At 45.3% G+C, this 21,923-nt stretch overlaps 3 protein-coding genes across 4 annotated transcripts; all 3 read left to right on the forward strand.

Moving 5' to 3' along the window:
* The first annotated feature begins 10,321 nt into the window (after positions 1-10,321).
* On the forward strand, positions 10,322-13,625 carry adgrg4b (adhesion G protein-coupled receptor G4b). Its single transcript, XM_077020817.1, has 12 exons — positions 10,322-10,471; positions 10,681-10,821; positions 10,974-11,099; positions 11,191-11,236; positions 11,398-11,501; positions 11,645-11,766; positions 11,961-12,232; positions 12,331-12,427; positions 12,530-12,810; positions 12,921-13,022; positions 13,141-13,305; positions 13,374-13,625. The coding sequence occupies exons 1-12, from the start codon at positions 10,322-10,324 to the stop codon at positions 13,517-13,519; spliced, it is 1,752 nt and encodes a 583-aa protein (XP_076876932.1). The 3' UTR covers positions 13,520-13,625.
* Positions 13,626-13,994: 369 nt separating this feature from the next.
* On the forward strand, positions 13,995-19,244 carry htatsf1 (HIV-1 Tat specific factor 1). Its single transcript, XM_077019510.1, has 10 exons — positions 13,995-14,147; positions 14,881-15,045; positions 15,203-15,410; positions 15,702-15,749; positions 15,935-16,089; positions 16,178-16,341; positions 17,439-17,535; positions 18,027-18,116; positions 18,325-18,462; positions 18,686-19,244. The coding sequence occupies exons 2-10, from the start codon at positions 14,881-14,883 to the stop codon at positions 18,977-18,979; spliced, it is 1,359 nt and encodes a 452-aa protein (XP_076875625.1). The 5' UTR covers positions 13,995-14,147; the 3' UTR covers positions 18,980-19,244.
* Positions 19,245-19,567: 323 nt separating this feature from the next.
* On the forward strand, positions 19,568-21,923 carry LOC143524896 (uncharacterized). Of its 2 annotated transcripts, none has more exons than XM_077018303.1 (4): positions 19,568-19,865; positions 20,138-20,371; positions 20,651-21,001; positions 21,204-21,923. In XM_077018303.1, the coding sequence occupies exons 2-4, from the start codon at positions 20,143-20,145 to the stop codon at positions 21,245-21,247; spliced, it is 624 nt and encodes a 207-aa protein (XP_076874418.1). In that variant the 5' UTR covers positions 19,568-19,865; positions 20,138-20,142; the 3' UTR covers positions 21,248-21,923. The 2 variants fall into 2 exon arrangements, with proteins under 2 accessions (XP_076874418.1, XP_076874419.1); XM_077018304.1 differs by having other exon boundaries at positions 19,578-19,865; positions 20,138-20,329; positions 21,204-21,922.

Raw genomic sequence — 21,923 nt, forward strand, 5'->3', positions numbered from 1 at the left:
CTTTCTGCTTTAATAATTTTTTATATTGTGTTGCAAAATGCAACTAAAAGGAACGTGTGTTTGTGGGGGGTGATCCTGGACATTACTGTATTATGGGACAAAAGCGCCATCTAGTGTTGGAATGCTGGAAGCGTTAATCTAGTTTATGCCTAGTCCAGACATAAGGGTCATTTACTCTAGACCAGATAGGCTGTTTGCAGTAAGTCTTGATGACCAGAGGTGTTAATTCCAGGTTCAGAAAGTAAACATCCTCACCAGGATTTTGTTCAGGCTTCCTGGATTGTGTTGATTCCACTAATCTTACCTGGATTGCAAGCTTGAGTAAAATCCTGGTGAGGACTTTTACTTTCTGAACCTGGAATTGACACCTCTGTTGATGACCTCAAAGATTGAGGAAATAGTAAATATAAGTCAAATATATTACTGCTGATTACATGACTCTCCCCCCCCCCCTCTCTCTCTCTCTCTCTGAATATAAGAGAGAGAATAGGAACTTTAGTTGTTGAAATCCTTAAACTACGTGAAGTTTCTGCAGCATTTAGAGTTTCATAATCTGAAAAACTGACAATTTGTATTAAAGCACTAAATCACTGACACTGAAGATACTGCAACACTAAAAGTGCAACACTTGTTCTGTATTTGATCATCTCTGGTACACTACAGGCTAGCACTGGTTTAACATATAAAACCAGGAACACTGGATTAACATATTCTAGCACTAGTTTAACATATTCCAAAACTAGGAAAATTGGATTAACATATTCTAGCACTAGTGTAACATATTATAAACAACACTGGTTTAACATATTCTAAAATGAGCAACTGAGTGAACATATATTATCACTGGTTTATAATTTATAACTCTGGACTAACCCTGGTATAACATACTCTAAAACGGCCATGACACGTTCTAGCACTGTTCTAACATATTGAGCAAACAAACGTGAGAGTGAATTCAAACCGCATCACATTATTCATGCAGTACCACTCAGATATGGACATCATCCGAGTGACAGTAGTCTTGTAAACGTGTGTAGTGTAACCGAGAGGGCAGGAATGTGTGGACACAGCGGGTCCACCTGTAGCGCAGGTGGATGAGGGTGGAGCTCAGGGGCAGAACATCCCCATGAGGGAGCGAGTTCTTCATGTGCGGACACCATCCAGGTGGAGTCGACGTAGTGAGAGGTGAGTTCATTTCTTTCATTTGCTTGTTTGATTTTTTTTCTGAAATTTGAAACAGATCCAGACAAAATGTGTAATCTATTTGCACAAATATTTTTATATTTAAGCAGTGTCTATCTGTCGGGTGGTACGTTATTTTTATTAGAACAGAATATGTATGGCACTTGTATTTGTGGTAAAGTTCCTTTTTAATGAACAATGAAATAAAACTGCAAGTCATGCACACACAGTATGATAAAAATTGATATGCAGTATATAGAACTTCCAGTAAAATGTTAATTACTGTTAATTACTGTTAATTAATTTAACACTAGTAAACCTTGACTACACGGCAGTTTTACTACCTGTGCAGTTCTCCCTGGTATCATCTAGAGATATATGTGACTGCCTTTTCGGGATGTTGAATAACAAAGTTCATATTTGCACTGCGCTGTGAAACTGTTTACAAACAAGTTTTTCTTTGGCACCTAATGTTCAAAGTACGTACAGTTTAATTAAATGAGTTACTCCACAGTGATCGTAAAATAAGAAACGCTGTCCAGACTGTAGGAGGTTTGGGATCGTTGGTGCATCATATTTACTCTTCTGTTTTATGAGGATTTTTATTCTACAGTGATCATAAAGCAGGCTGGGCATCTCTGTCTGAGCCCCTATGGCTGGCCCCTCCTCTCTGGGCCCCTCTCTCTGGACCCCTCTGTCTGGGCCCCTCTCTCTGGGCCCTCCTCTCTCTGGGCCCCCCTCTCTCTGGGCCCCTCTCTCTGGGCCCTCCTCTCTCTGGGCCCCTCTCTCTGGGCCCTCCTCTCTCTGGGCCCCTCTCTCTGGTCCCCCCTATCTCTGGGCCCCTCTTTCTGGGCCCCTCTCTCTGGGCCCCCCTCTCTTTGGACCCCCCTATCTCTGGACCCCCCTCTCTGGACATAATTTCCCCTGATGACGAACCATTTCCGTGTTTCTTAGATTTAGCACTTTCCAGCTAATGGCAGCTAACAACTCACTCCTGACTCTGTTGGTGTGCATACGGCATTCGTTTCACTTATCACTGTGATGACTTACAACATGACACGACTGCTGAAGTGTGAAAGGTGTGCGCAGGTTTAATGGATTGTTTAATTTCCCTTTGAGATGGAAAACGCCATGAGATATGTGCAGCTCTGTGTCATTCTCCTGAACCTACACCTGACGTTTGAAAAGCGTACAGGTACCGATACACAACCATTTAAAACAGGTAATGATTTAAAAGACTTGATACTATATTTTCAAGACAAAAAAAATGTATGCATATTAATTTTAAGGTATTTCTTGTCTTTTTAAGATGGTAAGAGTTCTCAGCTATGAAAACCCCTTAATGATCAAGTTAATCAGGTTTATAACCCGCTGTTTGATGTGTGTGTGTGTGTGTGTGTGTGTGTGGTATCTTGCCCTCCAGCTCCGGCAGGTCTGTGGGGTAGGAAGGTGGTCCTGCAACACGCTAACTGCCAGTACTGGAGTCTCAGGCCTGAATACGCTCTACCCGCCCTGCAGGACTTCAGTGTGTGCGTGAACGTGCAGAGGACCATCAATAACTCTGTGTGGACGGCCTTCATGTACCGCCAGCCCAACGGGGGCCGGGTGGAGCTGGGGCTCGGGGGCCGCGGGGGACTCCTGGACGTCTGGCTGTTCGGGAGGAACTGGTCCCCGACAGACATGCTGACCGTGGGCCGCTGGCATTCCATCTGCATCAGCTGGTCAGGTTCCCGGCACCAGGCCCACATCAACATCGACGGCAGGGTTATCAACATCACCCAGGCAGGAGACCGGTCCTGGCCCTGGGACATCTGCTGTCTGGCCCCTGCAGGCTCCCTTACACTGGGGGCTGCCCATTACTTTGTGGACGGGACGATGCAGGTGGAGAGCGGCACCAACCTACAGGGCAGCATAACTCTGTTCAGGGTGTGGGGCAGAGCACACGTCTCCACCCAAACCTGCGCAGATGGAGACGTTCTCCAGTGGCATAGTCGAGTCTGGCAGACAAATATCAACTGCCAGCCTGTGAGAGATGAGACGTTAAAGTGTGGTGAGGCCCTTAAACACACAATCGCGCATGCACGCACACGCACGCACACACACGCACACGCACACACACACGCACAAGCACACACATTCAGGCATGAACTTTACCGTAAGTGTATATATAGTACAGCATTTAGAGGAGCTCACACTTTAAGAGTCAGTTCTGTGCTGCAGTGACCCAGGTTTGACTTTCAATGTTCTGTTGAAACACCCCACCCCACGCCACCCCCCCCCAACCCCCCCCCCCCCCCCCCCAACCCCCCCACCCCCCCAACCCCCCACCCCCCCCAACCCCCCACCCCCCGCAAGGCTTTACAACAAAATCATTTAATAGGCTTTCACTCAAAACTGATCTTAATTAGACAGTATATTCATTTTCAACCCTCTCCTCTCCTCTGGCAGCCTGGTCACTGTACGAGGTAAAGATGCAGTTCTTCATCTGTTGGTTCACTGGAAACCCGGCAAACAGTAACAGTGCCCAAGAGATTACACAGCACTGGGTGAGATCCTATCAGATTACACATCACTGGGTGAGAGCCTATCAGATTACACAGTACTGGGTGAGATCCTATCAGATTACACATCACTGGGTGAGAGCCTATCAGATTACACAGCACTGGGTGAGATCCTATCAGATTACACATCACTGGGTGAGAGCCTATCAGATTACACAGTACTGGGTGAGATCCTATCAGATTACACATCACTGGGTGAGAGCCTATCAGATTACACAGCACTGGGTGAGATCCTATCAGATTACACATCAGTGGGTGAGAGCCTATCAGATTACATAGCACTGGGTGAGATCCTATCAGATTACACATCAGTGGATGAGAGCCTATCAGATTACACATCACTGAATGAGATCCTATCAGATTACACATCACTGGGTGAGAGCCTATCAGATTACACATCACTGGGTGAGAGCCTATCAGATTACACATCATTGGGTGAGAGCCTATAAGGATGCTTTAATCACAGCCATAACTGTAGTCAAATGTTGATGAGTATTTGTAAAATCAGGCCAGTTTACATGTTCTGCATTTTGTTTTCCATTTCTAAGTTAAAAGAAAAGCTCCCCATCTACATATATGTGGGCACAGTTACCGTGTCCATGTTAGAAAGGTAGGTCACTTAGAACTGCTACAACAGTGCTACATCTGTACTACATCTGTACTACATCTATACTACATCTATACTACATCTATACTACATCTGTTTTCCTTTGCAGTTCTGCTGAATCCCATGGCGACACAGGAAATGTGAGTGAGCACTCAACACCTTTAGTTCTGCAGCAGGTACATACTGAGTGTGAAACCTTTCATGAGCTGAAGCAACACTCCCTCTGTTGTGTCAGGGCAAACGGGGCCTGAAGCTCTGCTCCAGATTCAGCCGGTGAGCTCATGCAGCTTTCTCAAAACTGTTGAGTTACAAGATCACCTGAAAAACAGTTTCCAAACACATTAGAATACAATCGGAATGAAACAGCACAGGTGAAAGAGAAACTCTTAAAACTCTTTTGGATTCAGCACAAAAAAATACATAATAAACAGTTGACCAGTGTTAGTGATGACCATGAACATGGATGAATGATATAAATGATGAACTACATGATCATGTGTTGATGGCCTCTGTAGGTTTGATGGTTTGGCTCGGCTCAGGGTGATCCCCTACAGTGATGCTGCATTTATCCAGGACATGGTTTTTAATATACTCAAGGAGGGATATCGCTCATATGATTACAGCCTGCACGTGTATGAGGACATCTTACATCTTTATCCTACAGGTAAGGCCCCATAATAACCACCACTAAACCATTATCACTATACCAGTACCAGTACTGCTATTACTGCACCAGTACATCTGTATCATTAAACCAGTACAACTACACCAGTACCTCTACCACTATTAATAATAATACTACAACAGTACCAGTTCACACCAGCACCATGCCAGTATCACAATTCCAGTATACAACACCCATATACCATTGCACCAGTACCACTACACCAGGTACCACTACACTAGTACCACTACACCAGTACCACTACACTGGTACCAGGTGTAAGTAATCACAGCATTGGGGCCTTGATCACCCAAGGAGATGATCATAAATTAAAATAATAATAATTTTTAAAAGACCCTTCATCCTGCTTCTGTAACGACGTGAATAAACACAGAGAAGCTAGTGATCCAAACACCAGAGGCTCTTAATTTTGTCCTGCTGATACAGATATTACTGTACCACTATGCCATTAACTCTAATGATGCTAATAAAACTGGTTTACGTACAAATAACTAAACCAACGTACCTGTATACAAACCAAATTATGTACAAAGTAGTATAACAGAACACTTCAGAACCACTATTCCAGATCCCACTACCCCAATATACTACACAAGTATACGACTACACAAGCACCAGTAAACCTGCACAAAACCAGTACCTCTTTAAAACAGTCCCTCTATGCCAGCACTATACTCATACTGTTACTCTGACTAATCTGATTAATAAACCAGTATGATTACTCCAGTACCATGACACCAACTCCTGTGTTGTCTCCTGTATTATCACTTGTGAAACCTCCTGTACGTCCCCGTCTCATGTCTCCACTCTGTCCTCTCACTCGATAACCTCAGAAGATATGCTCCAAAGTCACATAGTGAGGGGACATGGACTCATAAAGAGTCAGATGAGGGGGAAAGGGGGACAGGTGTGTGTCAAGTCATGTCAGATTGATTTATATAGTGCTTTTCACAGCATGAGTAATCACAGTGCAGCTTTACAAGTGATTGGGTTCAGATCCCTAATGAGCAAAAAGTCCTTGGGCAGGATTTAAGAAGAAGCCTTGAGAGATGAAGATTCAAGAGGGAAGTCTTCCTCTTTGAGTAGCTGAGCTTGAACCATTGGGGGTTGGCTGTGGGGTATGGCAGATTGGCAGAACATTTATTGTGATATATTGTGTCTGTGTTATCATCTATGATTCTCTGTGACTCTATGTCTTTTTGTCCTTAGACTGGACTGAAATTGTTCCTCAGTCAACTCCAACCAGCACAGCCCTCATAACAACTGACACAACCGCATCAACCACCAGCACAGCCCTCATAACAACTGACACAACCGCATCAACCACCAGCACAGCCCTCATAACAACTGACACAACCGCATCAACCACCAGCACAGCCCTCATAACAACTGACACAACCGCATCAACCACCAGCACAACGCTCTTAACAACAGACACAACCACATCATCCACCAGCACAGCCCTCATAACAACTGACACAACCGCATCAACCACCAGCACAGCCCTCATAACAACTGACACAACCACATCAACCACCAGCACAGCCCTCATAACAACTGACACAACCACATCAACCACTAGCACAGCCCTCATAACAACTGACACAACCACATCAATCACCAGCACAACCCTCATACCAACTGACCCAACCACAAGATCAACTATAACAACTCCTGAGGAAACAGGTTAGCAGTTTAATGATGCCATTTAAAATATAATAAAATAGTACAATGTACAAAGAACTACAGTAAACTACTAAGTACAGAGAAGTACACCAGTACTATTATGACAGTACACCAGAACAACACATGCATATCTAATAATAACATCCTTCATAGTCTTCATCAGGGTTTTATGTTTACAGAACAGCGTTCTAGTTATTTCTACAATGGAAATATACAGTGTTTAAAGTGTTCCTGTTATGCAGTGCTGCATTTTGTGATACTCACAGTGCAGTTTTTCACTGTTCTTTCAATACAGACAGTTTTTTCAAGGTCAGTATGACATTAACCCTCAAAGGATCAGACAGGGACCCAGAGAGCACTGTGCAGTCATGGGTAAGAAAGAACAACCAACTAAGTGAGACTCCGTATGCAATACCCATACAGATCAAATAAAGGTGTGAAACAGGGATTTATCTTGGAATACGGTAATCTGTCTGCAGCTGTATGGGACTCTGTCCAGCAAAGGAATATTGGTGTTGAACTTCCGAATGACAGCCCCCAAAACAAGAACACTGTGGTGAGTACTGATCCCAACACAAGATGTAGCTGCTCCACTGGTTCTAGCCCACACAGAGGTGTGTAGTACTGGTTCTGGCCCAGACATAGACGTGTGATAGTGGTTCTGGCCCTCACCGGCTGAGTCTGTGTTGTTTTATTCTATTGTGTCTTGCAGTTTGGAAGAATGCAGTGATAAAACCAGAATGGTAAGAGTTCAGCTCAGTGCTAGTGGGATGGATTTCATACACGTGTTGTTCTTCCTTTGCAAGTTTTCTTGTGAGTCACAGTAACCGCTAGACTTTTATTTTCCTTGCAGTCTGCTTTCGCCTCAGAAGAAAGGTGAGGAAACTCACAACATAACATTATGTAGACAAGTGAAAGGAAAACGACAAACCAACACAGCTGGAATGGCGTTTTTAAAACAAGACTGTACACAGTGGTTGAACTGAACAGCCTGACGAGCATCTTCTCCTTCTCCCAGCTGCAGCTGTGCATTTCAGACACATGTGCCCAAGTGCTCTAATATAGATGAGACCCAGAGGCAGATCCAGGACCTGCTGGCCCAGCCGTACAGCAATGGCACACTGAGTCTGGGGACTGATCCAGCCAACATTCTCATATCACACATACGTAAGTACACTTTGGCTTACTAAGAATGATTGACTAACTTCTTGTATTGGTAGATTTGTACAAAAATGAACTCCATAATTTATTATTGCCTTTAATGCCATAAACCTACCTCTGTGTCTCTGTCTGTGCCATAAATCTGCTTATGAGTCTCTGTGCCTATGTGTCTAGGTACTTCTGTTTCTCTATGCATATGTCTCTGTTCATCTATGTCTCTGGCTGTGTGATTGTGTCTCTGTGTCTGTCTCTGTGTGCTTCTGTCTCTCTGTGCTTCTGTCTCTCTGTGCCTCTGTCTCTCTGTGCCTCTGTCTCTCTGTTTAAGTCTCTGATCTTCTATGTCTCTGGGCTTCTGTGCCACTGTGTATCCGCATGACTGTGGATCTGTGTTGCTGTGTATTGGTGTCACTATGTATTTGTATCACTGTGTGTATGTGTCTCTGTGCCACTGTGTCTCTGTGGTTTGTGGTCTTTCCTTATAGAAATGATGAATAGACCTAAAGGAAATGATGAATAAACTTAAATGAAAGCTATTTAAAAGAACGCAAACCTTTTCTGGCTGAAATTTCATGATCCATAATGACCCATGATCTTAATAACGTAGAAGCTGTGTGTGTGCATGCGTGTGTGTGTGTGTGTGTGTGTTTTCTGGGAAGAACCTGGGCTTTGTCCACAGCACACTCAGCAGACACGGAAAGGCCTTTACATCTGGCCCAAGACTCCAGCCCAGTGGGTCCAAGAACAACCATGTGAGGGAGACCCAGATCACACAGCATCACGCACATGGTAGGGGTTCACTAATCAGAGCATCACACACATGGTAGGGGTTCACTAATCAGAACATCACACACATGGTAGGGGTTCACTAATCAGAACATCACACACATGGTAGGGGTTCACTAATCAGAGCATCACACACATGGTAGGGGTTCACTAATCAGAGCATCACACACATGGTAGGGGTTCACTAATCAGAGCATCACACATGATGGCTTCAATATCACTTCCAATAAAAATGGGAATTCTTTGTGTTGGAATATGTATACTATTACACTACAATCCTTTCGTATTATATTTATATTTAATGCAATACAGATAGGCTAATAAAGTTGTAACATGTGTTTGTCATTCTCATTTTCACTGCACTGTGTGCTTTCAAATACTGTGGTCATTCAAAGATAGCTGGACTCATCGGTAATAGCTGCACTCCTCAGTAAATAGATTATGAGCATTATATATTTGATTGCAGATGTTCTAGTATTTGCCATGTGAAGTCTAATGACTCATTAATAATGTGATCATGGCCTTCAGTCCTCCATGTAATCAGTGACAGGCAGCACTGTGTTGACCCATAAACCTGCTCACATGTGCTTTCTGTTTGAATCTCTGTCATCTGTCATAAACCAATTTGTCAAAGACAGGCTTAAGATAGCAGGACGCCTGCCTAATTCATTTGCTGGTTAGTTTTATAGCAGATGCTGGGTGGAGTACTGTTTGTCTCAAACTAATATAAAGAGAGTGAACTCTGCAGAATCTGAACACAGTATTGCATTTAACAAACCCATTGATTATACAGTATATCAAAAAATAATTGTCAAATCATGGGATAAGTTACATCGGAGCATCTGAATATGTGCTACAGGTTGGGATTACTGCATTTTAACCCAGCAAGACTAATCTTATGTTCACTGTGTGCAGTTCACTGGGAGCTGTGACTAACCAAGCAGCCTGGCTTCCTCAAGATCTACAGCAGTGTCCCAGAGTGCTGTGCACTATATCAGACCTGGGCAAGATTGAAGTTACAACAGGTGAATCGTTTTGAGCTTCTGTGTTGGATAGTTACTCTTTCAGAATCTGGCTAGATTTGAGCAGACATCCAAACACCTTGTACCCATGACACACCAGACCTGATTAGAATAGAGACAGAACTGAACCAAAGAAAATGAAACATCCCTGTGTGAGTGGGTATGGGAGGGAGCATGTGACTGATGCCCTGCTGACTACACTCTGCAGACACTGCTGAAGATGTGGTGCTGATGTTGGTGGACATGCAGAGAGAGCAGGCAGTCCTGGACCCCCGCGAGCTGCAGGTGGTGCTCACCACCCTGGAGGCTGTGCTCAAAGCCAGCGTGGTCACCCCAGCGCTTGGCGAGGTCGTCCTCAACATCACCGCAGACATCTTGGACTCACAGAGCAACTTGCAACCCTTCACCAATACGTGAGCATAATGCTACAAGAAGCAGAATTAGCAAGAAAATTCCAATTATATTACTGACAATTTCTATATTGCTACCAAGTTTCCAGATTGTTCCACAATTCAATAAGCTGTTTTAAAGTGTGCACAGACATGTACGTATGTATGCTTGTATAATTTGTAAATGAGTATTTTATGCTCATGCAGTATGTCCTCCTTTATGCAGCATTCTGAACATCACAGAGATGGTTGGAGACAGAATGTCTGACTTCAGTGGAAGTTCCCTGAGTTTAGTGGCTCGAAGTTTAGCATTGTCTGTGGTCAAGATCGACCAAACCAACTTCTACAATCTTACATTTGGGGTTAGCTCGATGAGCAATGGCCCCTACCCAGAGGTACACAGGTGTACATTACCACCATGCCGGCAGGCGATTTAAAGCATTGTTTTTATTTGCTTGTTTATTTGTCTGTTTAGTTTTTGTTTTGCCCTTGATACCATATGATACAACATGATTTGAAGGGACACGTTCGAGATTTCGAGCAGTCTGCTGGGTGTTGGCGTGACTTGGGTCATGTGGTGTGTTGTTGTGTGTTGTTGGTGAAGGTGTACGTCAACCAGCAGGTCTTTGAAGGCACCGTGGCATTCATCTCCCTTCCTGCCACACTGCACTCCAGTCTCCCATCAGACAGCCGCACCAGTCCCCGCATCCAGTTCCAGTTCTACGGAGCTCCAGCACTCTTTAACGTTGAGTGTATTTCTTTATGTACCTGTCTGAAACTGTGTCCATGTATTTCGTTTCTGGGTAAGACTGTGAATGGAGTAGGAAAAAAATAAAGAAATCGATTGTGATTACAACTTGCGCTCAATTTTATGCAAACTGATACTGTTTCATTCAGGACAATCAGAAAGGAAAAACCCTGAACACATATGTGGTGTCTGCAAGTGTAATTAATGCCACAGAGCCAATCAAAGACCTGAAGGAGCCTGTGGTAGTCACTTTGCACCATCTAGACACAAACATAGTGAGTACAATCTGCCTCCTTAAAAAGCCACTGATTTGATTAAGCTGTTGACATCATTCCTAACTTGACATCATTCCTAACTTTCTGACAGCTTGGAAAAGGTGTTCATTGTGTGTACTGGAATTTCAATAAGAATGGTAAGTCAGTACAATCTCTTACAATCTCTTCACTTAGGTACAGTTAATATTTTTATACTGCATACTTTCAGTGTGTGTGTGTGATTTGTGTGCGGAGGTCTGAGGGTGTTTGTCCATGGAGTGTACACTCAGGCTGTTTGTGCTATGTGACTCTACCTTAGGTGGTCAGGGGGGGTGGAGTCACAGAGGCTGCTGGAAGTACAACGTCACCACCAACTACACCACCTGCATGTGTGACCACCTCACACACTTCGGAGTGCTTCTGGTACTCTGCCAGTCACTTCCCTTCCAACTAAGCAAGATATGAGATATGAACAGATACACTCGCCAGGAACGTTGTGTGTTAACACACACTCATCTGGAATGCTGTGTCTTAATATGCACTCATGGGAACTCTGTGTGTTTCAGGATGTATCCAGGACTGCTATTGATGAGGAAAATGAGAGAATACTCACCGTCATCACCTACACAGGCTGCAGTATCTCAGCCTTCTTCCTGAGTATCACAGTGCTGACTTACTCTCTGCTCAAGTGAGAACTACATGTCTCCACTGAAAAGCCACACAAACTGTCTACGATCAATTTATTGTGGTTCTGTAGAATCATGGCCATCTACATGAGTGTTTAGTTTATGTTTGGGATTCCTCCTTTACAACCCCCCCCCCCCCCCCCCCCCCCCATATTTATTCATCTTCTGTTTATTTTGTTGGTTTGAACTGCTGCAGGAAACTGAGACGAGACGACCATCCATCCCAGATCCTCTTAAATCTGTCCATCGCTCTGCTAGGCCTCAACCTCGTCTTCTTGGTCAACTCCTGGCTCTCCTCCTTTGGAATATATGGCCTTTGTGTTGCTGTAGCAACAGCCCAACACTACTTCTTGTTGACTTCCTTCACATGGATGTTCCTGGAGGCAGTGAACATGTACTTTGCCCTTGTCAAAGTTTTCAATGTCTACATTCCCTCCTACATCTTGAAATTCTGCACCTTTGGCTGGGGTAGGCACAGTCGTTCTGTTTCTTTAGGGACAGTAAAACTGAACATAATAGATTTCTCTCTTTGTCTCATTGCTCTTTTATGATGCTTTTTGCCCCAGGAATGCCTCTCGTAATTTGCTGTCTGGTGTTGGTGGTGAAGCAGGACGCTTATGCTGCAGTTTCGACTGGTGACTCTATGAATAACTCTGAGATGTTGTGAGTCATCTCTGTACGTTCTGCTGCTTCTGATTTAAAGGAACAGCTGTTTCAAAGGTACATGTACACAGTTCAGATATCCTGTGGTGTCTTTCCCCTTAGTTGCTGGATACAAGATGACGTTGTCTTCTACGTCTCAGTGGTGGGCTATGTCGTCCTCGTGCTCCTGTGCAACACTTCTGTATTCCTGGTGGTTCTGGTGCAGATCAAAAAGATGCACAAGTACCAGCCAGCCGGCATCCATAGTGGCATCCTGAAGGAGCTTCGGGGCGTAGCGAGTCTCACGCTGCTACTCGGCCTAACCTGGGCTGTGGCCTTCTTCACCTGGGGCGCCGCCAAGGTGCCTCTGCTCTATCTGTTCTCCATTCTCAACAGTCTGCAAGGTGAGGCAGCACATTTGGTTTATTTACAGATGCGCTTTCGAGGGTGTGGGGACATGCTATGACCAGGAGGAGAGGGCAATCTGCTGGAATGATGTGTTACTGTGTTTCAGGGTTCTTCATTTTTGTCTTCCATTGTTTAATGAAAGACAACGTGCGTAAACAGTGGAGGGTCCACCTGTGCTTGGGACGCTTTAAACTGCAAGAGGACTCAGGTGACGTAGGATGACCAAATCACCTGGAACCATGTCTGACCAGATTTCAAGCACAAATTAAAATGGATGAACGTGAACCTGAATTAAAGACTGAAAATGTGTTCACACTGTATTTCAGACTGCAGCCACACCTCACCAGTCATCACCAAACCCAAAGCCAATCAATTTCCCACAATTCCCATGGTGGCATCGGTGAGATCCAATAAATCCAACTCAACCCAGACCTCATCAGCTTCCTCAGACTGCAGTCAGTGCCAAGTCTCCCTCAACAATCCCAACCTGGGTGAGAAACTGCTGTTTGGTTGTATTACTATTATGTATGAAAGTTGCTTGACTGCTATTTCTCTATAGGTTTGGTGTATCAACAGGGCCTAGTTTTACCACGGGCCCAGCAAGGGCCCACCCCTTCAGCACAGACCGCACGCTTTCCTCACGCTGATGGAATTGAGATCCATTCCTGGCTCCCAGATTCCAGCTATGACATTTACTTCAAGTAAAACTGTGTGGGATTTTAATCAATTGTTTGTAACACAGCTATTTCTGAAGTAACTTTTTTTGTGTGAGATGGTTTGATTAATATATCTGCAGCATCCCACCTGAATCCGAAATACAATTACAGTCTGATTAGCCTAAAGAATATGGCACAAAAATGTGAACCTATGCTATATGTTCTAATAAACTGTAAATATTAAATGTTGTGTATAACTCCAAACACTCCAAGAGACTTATTTTTTAAATACATGTTTACTTTTTAAAGTCTGCATATCGTAAGTTATACCAGCTCTCCTGTATATGTGTGCACTTCATCGATGTCTACACATCTCGACGAGCTAGATGGCGATGAACCTAGAACTCACTTAACTAAGCAGTCTCTGCTATTATAAACTTTTTTTTATTACAAGAGGGTTCACAACATATTAAGCCATTGCGTCATTAAAATGCAGATAAAGGCTAGTCTGTTCATAATGCTTAAGAAAGCGTTTGAAAACTACACAGAACACGAGCCCTATCAATGTTAGCCAATACTTGATCGGAACCTCAGACCTGAAAACAGTTGTATTCAGGAATAAACAAAGGGGTGGACATACCGGAAGTACACAAAAAGGAGTCTTTCTGCGCAGAGAGGTAAGCAAGGTTTCATTTATATCGATGTGACTTCGTTGTCTGTCCTGCAAAAAAATGTGGTGTCGGTCGCATAGGCGTAGTAATGTGAATAAGAAGGATGCAGCGTGTTCTCTAGTTACTCAGCTTCACAATTTAGGACGTGTGCAGTCAATGTGCTGCAAGGTGTCGCCATCTGTGCTAGCTGGTTAGCTAGCTAGCGCCTCTGACAACGATGTGTAAGTAGATAACCTGCGTTAGCTAGCTAGCTAGCTAGCGTAGTTTAGATGTTTGGTGTATTAGCTAGACCAAGACACTACATATAACTCGCCGGCTAGCTAACATTTGCTCCTAAACTGGACAACATGACCATTTAGCTATCTAACTAACCTAGTTGGCTAACCACAGTCCCATTCGGTGGCAAAGAAGCGAGATGTGGCGCTAAAAGTGTCACTGTCAGGGCTCAAATGTGCCAGTGAAACCATCTGTTAAAGTGACAGGCCCTGTCTGGAGTACGTTGGGTCGGGTGTCTCAGGTAGATGGTTAAACAGCACTCACAGCACACTTGTGAAACCATCTGTTAAAGTGACAGGCCCTGGCTGGAGTACATTGGGTCAGGTGTGTCAGATGGTTAAACAGCACACTTGTGAAACCATCTGTTAAAGTGACAGGCCCTGTCTGGAGTACGCTGGGTCAGGTGTGTCCGGTAGATGGTTAAACAGCACTCACAGCACACTTGTTTATTCCTTAACCGCAGATGAGCGGAGACTCGAACGGGAATAAGGAGTTTCATGAACAGCTCCGACTGCAGGAGCTGTACGGCCAGAGAAAAGAAGGTGGAGACGATCCATTCACTTATGTGGACCCTGAGGATGGCACAGTGTATGACTGGGACCATGACAAGAAAGCATGGTTTCCAAAGGTATCAAAACTTTACATCAGCATAATAATACGAATAAATACGGGAATGGACAGACGTGTACATGCGTGAACATACGTGAACATGCCTGCATGCCCAAGGTTATAATTCCTGCTTGATCTCCAACCTTAAGATGGTGAACATATTTATTTTTCTGCAGATAACAGAAGACTTCATTGCTGCATATCAAGCTAACTACGGCTTCAATGAGGAAGGAGCTCCTGATGCAGCTGCAGCAACTCCACCTGCTCCACCTAGTGAAACTCTGCCAGTGGAGACAGCGGAGATGAAACAACCAGAAGAAACCCCTGAGGTGGCCAGCGCTAAAGAAGGCAAAGGGAAGGCTGAGAAGAGGAAAGCAGAACCAGGTACATGTGCTGCAGGTGTGTGTGTGTGTGTGTGTGTGTGTGTGTGTGTGTGCGCGTGTGTGTGTGTGTGTGTGTGTGTGTGTGTGTGCACGTGTGCATTGTGGAGCATATGTGTGTAGTGTTTGTATGTGAATTGAGCTGTTTGTTAGTTTTGGAGGCGTAGGGGGGTTAGTGCGTCAGGGGTGTCTGTTTGAGAGTATGGTCATTTACTGTGTGAATAAACTTTATTTGTTGTTGTTTTGTGTTTTTGAGAACTTGTAAGTGACTCCCAAACTCTTTTAATGCTTGCAGGCTGGTTTGATATTGAGAAGGACAAAAACACAAACGTATATGTGTCAGGTAAGCATAGTGCTCTATTATCATTGAGAGCTCTGTTGTACTCGAGGCTTATGTGGACCATGAAAAATGATTCAGCTCCTTATGGAAAACATTACCCACTAACATTTTATTTGTACACATCTTATCAAATAAATACATGCTGAATAAGTAAACAAATGCTTATCTTTAATGCTTATACATCGTAGGTCTTCCACCGGATATTACGCCTGATGAGTTTGTGGACATTATGTCTAAATGCGGGATAATAATGAGGGACCCAATGACAGAGGAGTATAAGATTAAGCTGTATAAAGACAGTGAGGGAAACCAGAAGGGAGATGGTCTTTGCTGCTACCTTAAGGTTGGTTCCACGAACACACGTGCCCACACACGCACAAAACACACATTCTCACACAACCAATCAACCGGGCTCACGTTCTCGTCTGCAGAGGGAGTCTGTGGCCCTTGCAGAACGTCTTTTGGACGACTCTGAGGTGCGTGGCTACCGGCTGCACGTGGAGGCCGCACGCTTCGAGCTCAAGGGCCAGTACGATGCCAGCAAGAAGAAGAAGAAAAACAAAGAGTACCGCAAAAAAATGCAGCAGCAGCAGAAGTAAGAGCTCCATGCTGTGAGAGCCCCACTAGTCCAGGTGAAGCAGGTGCCCCACTGAGCTCCACGCTGTGAGAGCCCCACTAGTCCAGGTGAAGCAGGTGCCCCACTGAGCTCCACGCTGTGAGAGCCCCACTAGTCCAGGTGAAGCAGGTGCCTCACTGAGCTCCACCCTGTGAGAGCCCCACTAGTCCAGGTGAAGCAGGTGCCCCACTGAGCTCCACGCTGTGAGAGCCCCACTAGTCCAGGTGAAGCAGGTGCCTCACTGAGCTCCACCCTGTGAGAGCCCCACTAGTCCAGGTGAAGCAGGTGCCCCACTGAGCTCCACGCTGTGAGAGCCCCACTAGTCCAGGTGAAGCAGGTGCCCCACTGAGCTCCACGCTGTGAGAGCCCCACTAGTCCAGGTGAAGTAGGTGCCCCACTGAGCTCCACGCTGCGAGAGCCCTACCAGTCCAGGTGAAGCAGGTGCCTCACTGAGCTCCACCCTGCGAGAGCCCCACTAGTCCAGGTGAAGCAGGTGCCCCACTGAGCTCCACGCTGTAAGAGCCCCACCAGTCCAGGAACAGAAGCAGGTGCCCCACTGAGCTCCACGCTGTGAGAGCCCCACTAGTCCAGGTGAAGCAGGTGCCTCACTGAGCTCCACCCTGCGAGAGCCCCACTAGTCCAGGTGAAGCAGGTGCCCCACTGAGCTCCACGCTGTGAGAGCCCCACTAGTCCAGGAACAGAAGCAGGTTGTGCAGCTCTGCTCCTGTGCCCTCCAGCTGTTCTCCAATACCATGCGTACTCCGTGTTAATGTAATAGGCATTGCTTTGCAAATTCTGGGAGAGTGTGTTTTAGCTCCTAAATGAGTTTTTATCACAGCAATTTCAAACCAGGATAGTGTAAACAAGACAGTTGGAGATGGTAACTGTCAGACTCTCATGAATCTGATAGGAACGCCATTCCTCAAACCTTCGCCTCTATTTCACGGAGTGGCGGAAGCACCACCTTATATAGTCATACAGTGTCTTTGTAGCCTTGTCCAACAGATGGCGCTCTAGAGTTTTGCAGGCATTGTCTGCCGGATTAATCTGCTGCTGTTTCCTGGTTGTGCTGTCAGGCAGCTGGACTGGAGGCCAGAGAAGAAGGGGGAGGTGCGTAAGAGGCACGAACGTGTGATCATCATCCGCAACATGTTCCACCCCAAAGACTTTGAGGTGAGACTCATCATGGGGGGTCGGTGGGCTTGCGGTTCTCCACAGTGCAAATGGCCCTACTCAAACTTGTGTTGTACACAATTAGACATGCTCAAAGATAAAACCATTCTAGTCAAACTTGCATGTCTCCTGCTGATGACCTATTTTCCTGTGTTTTTTAATTAATTTATTTATTTTTTGTTCTGATCGATGATTAAAATTGTCCCATACTTGGCATAGTACTGCTGGTGTGCCTGTGAAAGATTATATTTGAGTTTTCAGTTGATCTTAGGGTTGGATAAGTGAGATGACTATCGGAGACTATCCAGGTCTAACCACATTCCTGATGCAGACACACCTTCCTGCAGAGAGCACTGACACTCACCATAGCAGGAAACGCATCGCTAGGAGAACCCAAGCAGCCCAGGCCCCGAGTTGACATTACTGTTGGCATTCCTATAAAGACCAGAGGGTTTGGGAGGTCTGCTCACTGTGCTGTGTGTTTTATTCAGGAAGACCCGCTGGTGTTGAACGAGTATCGTGACGACTTGCGGACCGAGTGTGGAAAATTTGGGGAGGTGAAGAAAGTCATCATCTTCGACGTGAGTTTGGGTCGTCCCTCTTCCTCCGCAGCTCTGAGGCTGCGTGACCTTTGAACTGTGACATTTCTCACAGCAGTATCACACGAAGCAGCCCATAGAATGCCGCATTAGCATTAGTAGTCCCACATTAGCAGTTGCCCGTGCCGCCACTATTGCCGTGTCCTGGGTGGGAGGCAGCTGAGTTGTGCTTGGTGTTTGTGTGTGGCAGAGACACCCTGACGGCGTGGCGTCTGTAGCCTTTAAAGAGCCGGACGAGGCAGACGCATGCCAGGTGGCGCTGGACGGACGCTGGTTTGGGGGGAGGAAGCTCATGGCACAGCTGTGGGATGGAGTCACCGATTACCAGGCAAGACGCCAACACACTTTTGTTGTACACTGTTCAGACATGCTGTGATTGTGCTCGGGACAAATACACTAACCCTACAGCTATACACCCAGCTAACCCCTCTGCTAACTTCACGCTGCCTACTGAAGACAAGGGTGTGTGTGTGTGTGTGTGTATAATCGTGTCTTTCAGTCCTCTTTGACGTTTTGCTCTCTGTTCCTCTGCTGGGTTTTTGCTCCGTCAGGTGGAGGAGACAACACGTGAGAGGGAGGAACGCCTGAAGGGCTGGTCTGCCTTCCTGGGTGATGAGAAACCCCAAGGGGCAGCCGCACAGGCGACTCAACCTGAGAACTCTGATGGAATGAAGGAGCTGTCTGCCCCCCAGGAGGCAGAGAGGCCCGGGGCAGTGGCGGAACAGGCCCCGCCTGCAGGGGGCGCCGTGGCAGAGCAGCCTGCAGGGCAGCGGGATACAGAGCAGGAAGCAGCAGGCATGGAGTCCACAGACAGCAGCCTAGCAAGCAGTGATGAGGAGGCGTAGGGCTGAAATAGGACCGCAACACAAATTCCTTAAACACCCGTACATAAACAGCACCGAGGGTCTTAGGCTCTGCCAGCTATGCCTATTTGCCTGAGGGCCGTAGAATTCACCGTCTGTCTGCCTGTCTGTGGTCCGTCATCTCATAAAACTGGAGTGTTGGGGAGTGAACACTGACCGTTCTTATGTTTTTGCTTCCGAGTGAAAATTATAACTGGCACGTATTTGTTAACTATTTTATAATAAAAGATGAATTTGTGTAAATGTGGACATTTATATTTTTTTCCTTTATAAGTAGTTATCCTGGAGTTCAGGGTTTGTTTTTAAGGACTGCCACTTTGGAATGTAGGTGTTTAATTAATGTTATTAGTTTAATATTCTAGTATTACATATACAGATCTGCTGCAAAATGAAAACATCTCCACGTGTTCTGTGAGGTAGTTTTGCATACTTCAGTCAGTAAATCGTTAATATCACAGAATATATCTAATCTAAACCTGCTTCACCATAAGCTTGTGATCTTGTTTCTGACATATCAATTGTCATGCCCCGAGCGGTTAGTTATTCTACCTTGTAATGAGAAGCTTGTGTGAGAGCTATTTTTACATTTTCATTTCGCTGTCAAAACAACTTCGTTTATGAACCTCTGGTTGAACTTGCCCGGCCACATTTTATCTAAAATGCATGCGACGTAAGGCAGAGCCGCGGTATCGGTTATGACTAGGCGGGGATCCGACCAAGACTACCGTGAGGTGGCACTAACTTCAGCAGAGACCTGCGGGGACGTCGGAGTGTTTCCAGCGACCTTCATGCGCGTCATGTTGGAGACTAAACGCGATCTGTGGACCTGAACAACTCCAGCCACCACGCTAGAAACCATTACCAGCAGGTATACGCGCGTCTAACAAGAACTATCAGCTGTGGTTGTTTTTTTAATTATTTTCATTAATGACCGTACTGTGTATTTGTGAGTGCTCATAACAAATAACCCTTTTCATTAAATCGACCTTAAACACCATGTGAATAAAAGTAGTCACTTTAAAATAAGTTATTTCTGTAATATCCTCTCATATACAAACGCGCAAAAACGCTCTGGGGGCCACTTTGGGTAATCTGCATGTTCTGCTGTATTTTGAGTGCTGTGATGTGATTTTGCCTTAGGGACGATGGAAGAGAGGAACACGGGGCCCCGCGACCAGGGCCGAGAGTCCTCACAAAGCATCATTTTCACCTATTACAACGGAGACATCAACACAGTGGTGGATGAACATTTCTTTCGCGCCCTGAACAAGACCAGCATGCCAAAAGACCTCAGTACGAAGACCAGGGAGCTCCAGAGGCCCTCCAAATCTGGTGGGCCAGTGCTGCATGATTCATTTCCATGTAGGAAAGAAGGTGAAAATTATATGTGCCCCCCATAAAATGGACCCTCAGGCATAAACTGACATCACTCGAAAGAGTCTATTTATTCTTCCTCGAGGAAATGATCATATGTCCCCTTTTCATTGGCTTAGATAGCACCCTCTGCTGGCGGACAGCTGTTATTAATTAATTGATAACTCGCATTCTTCATTACTATCTGACCATGGTAGCTGAAAGAATACTGGCTTTGACCATGACGCCACTGGTAGTTTTGTAATATCTGTCATATATAACATCTGACGTTGTTTCCAGATGTGGCCACTCCAGCCTCATGGTCTCCGTCGTGGTCTAAGAGCCTGCCATCTTCAAGCGCCTCAGTCCTGGGCCAGGGATCATCCAATGAGGAAGCAGTTCAGAATCAGGGAGTGATCATGGGTCCAGCCACACTCCCCACAGGCCACTGGGCGTACTCCACTAGACAGGGGTCCAGTTATGACGTGCCCCCGTTACTATACCGACAGCCTGGCATACCACAGAACAGCCCATCCTCTTTCCTCCATCTCCTACACACGGATCGGTCAACAGGAGGTGCCATGGTCGCCCACTCCTCTAAGCCTGACCTGGAGCCCGAGTGGGGTTCTGGGAGCGCTTACACTGACACAGGTGAGTTCAGATTTATTGTTCAACATTGTGTCCAGTGTTTGAACATGTAGCTGAGGTATAAACAGGGTGAATATGCCACTGCAGGTAAAGAGAGAAGTGTGAAGAAATAGACATTGGTGGTGCTTTGATTTGTTTTGTTAAACTTTAGTTTGCAAGTCATCCCTCTTCTTAAACCAGGTTACATTTTTATTTTGTTTTACAGGAGTGCAAATGCCAGAAAAAAGTAAGGATTTATACTGGTATTGAGGTCATGATGTCCCTGTGTGCCCTTCCAAAAGAATACGGCTTTATCCACACCGTCCAAGGAGAAACTACCGTCCAAAATGACAACGTTAATGACACCTTGGAAACAGTGTCTTAAATCAGGGAAAACTGCTTTCTGCTCAGCTCACACTGATCTCAGGGTCACAGAGTGACATGAAACACAGTCACAGGTACAGACTGGCTGTGGCTTGCTGCAAGTGCGTGAGATGATGTTTGTAATTTAGAGCCCCAGAGCTCCACCACTACACGCTGGGTGGAGCGTCCTGCAGAGACGAGTGAGCTGGCACCACTCCTCATTTGATCAGCTGTCGCCCTTTATTCATGTTACCTGCTTTAGAGAGGACTGTTTATATGACGGACATCTCCATACAGATTTAACTTTATTTGAAGATGATGTTTTGGTTTATATGATGGACATCTCCATACAGATTTAACTTTATTTGAAGATGATGTTTTGGTTTATATGATGGACATCTCCATACAGATTTAACTTTATTTGAAGATGATGTTTTGGTTTATATGATGGACATCTCCATACAGATTTAACTTTATTTGAAGATGATGTTTTGGTTTATATGATGGACATCTCCATACAGATTTAACTTTATTTGAAGATGATGTTTTGCTTTCAGTTATAGCTATTCTGCTATTAAAAGAA

Source organism: Brachyhypopomus gauderio, chromosome 10, assembly GCF_052324685.1.
Source record: "Brachyhypopomus gauderio isolate BG-103 chromosome 10, BGAUD_0.2, whole genome shotgun sequence".
Classification (NCBI taxonomy): domain Eukaryota; kingdom Metazoa; phylum Chordata; class Actinopteri; order Gymnotiformes; family Hypopomidae; genus Brachyhypopomus; species Brachyhypopomus gauderio.

What these genes read in the sequence shown, in the direction of transcription:
- htatsf1 (XM_077019510.1), top strand. Translation starts at nt 14,881, where the DNA reads ATGAGCGGAGACTCGAACGGGAATAAGGAGTTTCATGAACAGCTCCGA. An exon ending in TCCACCCCAAAGACTTTGAG is followed by an intron (nt 17,536 to 18,026) that starts GTGAGACTCATC and finishes TGTTTTATTCAG; the next exon opens with GAAGACCCGCTGGTGTTGAA. An exon ending in ATGGAGTCACCGATTACCAG is followed by an intron (nt 18,463 to 18,685) that starts GCAAGACGCCAA and finishes TTGCTCCGTCAG; the next exon opens with GTGGAGGAGACAACACGTGA.
- LOC143524896 (XM_077018303.1), top strand. Translation starts at nt 20,143, where the DNA reads ATGGAAGAGAGGAACACGGGGCCCCGCGACCAGGGCCGAGAGTCCTCA. An exon ending in ATTTCCATGTAGGAAAGAAG is followed by an intron (nt 20,372 to 20,650) that starts GTGAAAATTATA and finishes CGTTGTTTCCAG; the next exon opens with ATGTGGCCACTCCAGCCTCA. An exon ending in GAGCGCTTACACTGACACAG is followed by an intron (nt 21,002 to 21,203) that starts GTGAGTTCAGAT and finishes TTTGTTTTACAG; the next exon opens with GAGTGCAAATGCCAGAAAAA.
- adgrg4b (XM_077020817.1), top strand. Translation starts at nt 10,322, where the DNA reads ATGGTTGGAGACAGAATGTCTGACTTCAGTGGAAGTTCCCTGAGTTTA. An exon ending in ATTCTGCACCTTTGGCTGGG is followed by an intron (nt 12,233 to 12,330) that starts GTAGGCACAGTC and finishes TTTTTGCCCCAG; the next exon opens with GAATGCCTCTCGTAATTTGC. An exon ending in CCTCAACAATCCCAACCTGG is followed by an intron (nt 13,306 to 13,373) that starts GTGAGAAACTGC and finishes ATTTCTCTATAG; the next exon opens with GTTTGGTGTATCAACAGGGC.